The following is a 3,251-nucleotide window of genomic DNA, read 5'->3' as shown; positions in this document are numbered from 1 at the left end:
GAAGCCCTCTACGAGGAACGGAGTGGGAGTATACGACCTATCGAAATATTCGAGGTACCGATAGTAATGTTCGAGACATTATCTGGGATCGCCACCAGGGGCTCGTACGGATTACCACACATTGGCATAAAAGTCGAAACATCACGCGAAAATCACGACCGAACCTTCGATTTTTACCACCGACACTCTCCTATATTCTAATCTACTACCTCCTCTACGTGATCCCCGTATATTACTACCTCACCCTCGAATATCTCGAGCGAGACGAGATCTCCCCCTTTCTCTTTGAGATCAACGCCAACCGGATCCAGAGCTCGACTTTATCGAGGACTCTTTATGTCCAATCGGGTCAGATTTTTCGAACTGGGTTAACCCTCAATCCCTATCGCCACTTGATCAACCACATCCTCCTCGAAAAAATCGGTCCCGAGACGGAAGAATTTATCGATGGAGGCGACGAAAACTACGAGTCGTCTCTCGAGCAAAACGACTCGATCATCGATATTCAGGCAAATCGGTCTTCCAAGGTAGGCCAGCTTCACTATAGTCTGCTGGCGGACCAGCCCGCGGCCGGACTACGGCATCGATATATACGAACCGTCCACTTCACCCAGCAATATCAGGCACTCTTTAAGATCGATAAGTGCGACCGAATCTTCCAAAAATTCGAGTCGGGAGCCGATCAAAGCGAAGCCCTGGAGAAAAGCTCAGGATCCCAGCTCGTCCTACCCTACTACTCTCGCGAAAATACCGTGTCGAAGACCGATGTTTACTACCAGCTCACTCGTTTTTTCGAAGATAAGAGTGCCCGATTTCGAGACCTCTATCAACGTGAGGCCATCCTCGCTATTTTCGAGAGTATTACCTACTTGACGTACGTGAACAAGACTGGCTCGGGGAAGAGTCTCCTCTACCTCCTTCCCGCCTTTGTCCGATATCAGGATATGGTCAATATCGTGATCACTCCTCGGGTAAGTCTAAAGGATGATCTTTTTAAACGAGCTCAGGATCGAAAGATTCGAGTGGCTCGCTTTGAGGATCTCACGGCCGAGATGAAGGAGGAGCATACCTATCAGCCGTTTAATCTAGTCGTTACCTCGATTGAATCGATCCAGGACTCGACTTTTTCGGAGTATGTAATACGGCTAGTGAAGGGTCACCGTCTGGTCCGCCTCTACCTTGACGAAGTCCATACGATTATCCTCGAAAAAGACTTTCGATGGGTCATGAAATACGTCAATAGCCTCCTACAATACCGGGTCCCCCTCGTATTTATCTCGGCTACGCTTCCCGTGCCGCTTCTCAGGCTCGTCGAAAGCGAGTTCTTCCTCCTGGAGGGAACAAATCGAATCATTCGATCGACGACGATCCGCGAGAATATCGAGTACGAGATCGTCAATATCGACAGGAACACGATCCGGATCGCAGATATCGAGGAAATCCTCAAAGTTTTCGAGTCAAAGGGACTAGGCCCGAAGAGTAAGGCGATCCTCTTTGTCCCGACCTACCGATACGGGGAAGGACTCTCGGAAAAGATGAAGATTCCCTTCTATAATGCGAGAGACCCTCAGAAAAAAGCGATCCTGGACTCGTTTTTGACGGACGATACGGTACTGACGCTCTTCGCGACGAGCGCCTTGTCGCTTGGGGTGGACTTCCAGCTCGTTCGATTTACCCTCCATCTCCCTCCTCATCAGCTAGGCTTGATTGAATTTATTCAAGGCTCAAGTCGGATTCGTCGAGACGGACTCTCGATTATTCTACAAAGTAGACGATCGGAAGATCTCCAAAGCCGAACGCGGTCCTCGTACGAATCGATGGATCTCGCGAAGATTTCGACGGCGGAAGAGTTCAAATCGATCGATCGGTTGATTTTCCAGAAGCTCCTGAACGAGGATCGGTGTGTACGACAGATTACGAGTCACTTCCTCGATAATGTCGACATCGTCAATTGTACGTCGTATAACGCGAGGTCGGCGTCGAAAATCAAGCCTTGTTATATCTGTCTCCGGGAGCAGAGCGTGTTTGAGCGCCAGGCGAATCGCGAAGAGGACAGTACCAGAGCGACCAACATCGGCCTCGCCCAATTCGAAGAGACAATCGAGGATTTCGCCCTCTCCCCGTGTTTTTTCTGCCTCTTCCTCGGAAATATCGACGAGATCGACGCCCACTCGTTCCTCAAGTGTCCGCACGCGGGCGCGCCCTCCTTCTATAGGGCGAGAGGGGTGACAAAGACTCTTCAAAATCGACTAAGTACTCTCAATTCTCGTCTGTCCGCTGGTCAGGGTCTCGTCCGAGGTAGTTGCTGCTACCAGTGCCTCCTCCCGTCGCGAGTGTGCGCTCGTCTCAAAGACCTCGAAGAAAAAGAGGCGACGGACGGATGTGTCTACCCGTTGACGGTCAAGACCTTTATCGCTATTATCGAACTCCGCCTCGAAATAGGCCATGTACGGGTCTTCTTAGACGCCCTCGGGGTCGATCTTTCCGGGCTTCGGACGGGGAGCCTCGATTTCGCGGGGATCCTCGACTACTTTCGGCGACCTACGAGGCTATTGGGGACGGACGCGATCCAAGTGTGTCGAGTATTAAACGACCTGAGTGTCGTAAAAATCGTCCAGGCCCGCGAGAAGATCGAGGGAGAGAATGACCGTAAGCGATATAGGGTATCAACCTAGGTTCATACAAAATCGGCCTCGAAGGAATATACTCGTCCTTCGTATAGATTGAGGGGGTCCTCGTGAAAACCGGCCCTCGTCTTTCTCGAGCTGACGGTCGGGAAATAAGGGGCGAGGGGAGCCTCGGATTCTTCGTCCCTTCCCTCGTTTTTTTCGAGGCTGGGTGAGGTCCCGTCAAACTTGACTTTTGACGGGCTTGCGGACGCCTCGAAAAAAACGAGGCATCCCTCGTACGGACCGAGGCGATGGGGACTAAGTTGGTGAGAAAGAGGGACTCTATATAAATATATAGATCCTCGGAATAGTTGGCTAGTTAGTCGATAAAGTCGAGGAGGGCACCAGCTCTAATAGGTTCGATGGCCCTGAGGAGGGCACTAGGTTCAATAGATTCGATAATATTGAGGCGTCCCTCATGGCTATTCCTCTACAAAGTCTTGGCGAGGTTATATTATTTATACCTTCTCTTCTCTCTTTCTGATCTTTCCTTCTTTGTATCACTCTGACTTGTCTACCCGGGCCCCCCTACTATCCGGTAAGACCCCCTTTTTTTTCGAGGCTTCGGCCTCGTTTTTTTTT

At 50.7% G+C, this 3,251-nt stretch overlaps 1 protein-coding gene across 1 annotated transcript; it reads left to right on the top strand.

The window, feature by feature from the left end:
• Positions 1 to 23: 23 nt before the first annotated feature.
• PV07_12785 (uncharacterized protein) lies at positions 24 to 2,675 on the top strand (the record flags this gene model as incomplete). Its single annotated transcript, XM_016400351.1, has 1 exon — positions 24 to 2,675. A coding segment is annotated over one exon (2,652 nt), but the record flags the coding sequence as incomplete, so codon positions are not given.
• Between the last annotated feature and the right edge of the window lie 576 nt (positions 2,676 to 3,251).

Source organism: Cladophialophora immunda, assembly GCF_000835495.1.
Source record: "Cladophialophora immunda strain CBS 83496 unplaced genomic scaffold supercont1.142, whole genome shotgun sequence".
Taxonomy (NCBI): domain Eukaryota; kingdom Fungi; phylum Ascomycota; class Eurotiomycetes; order Chaetothyriales; family Herpotrichiellaceae; genus Cladophialophora; species Cladophialophora immunda.
The sequence above is the reverse complement of the archived record's forward strand: the minus strand, read 5'-3'. Positions and strand labels throughout refer to the sequence as shown.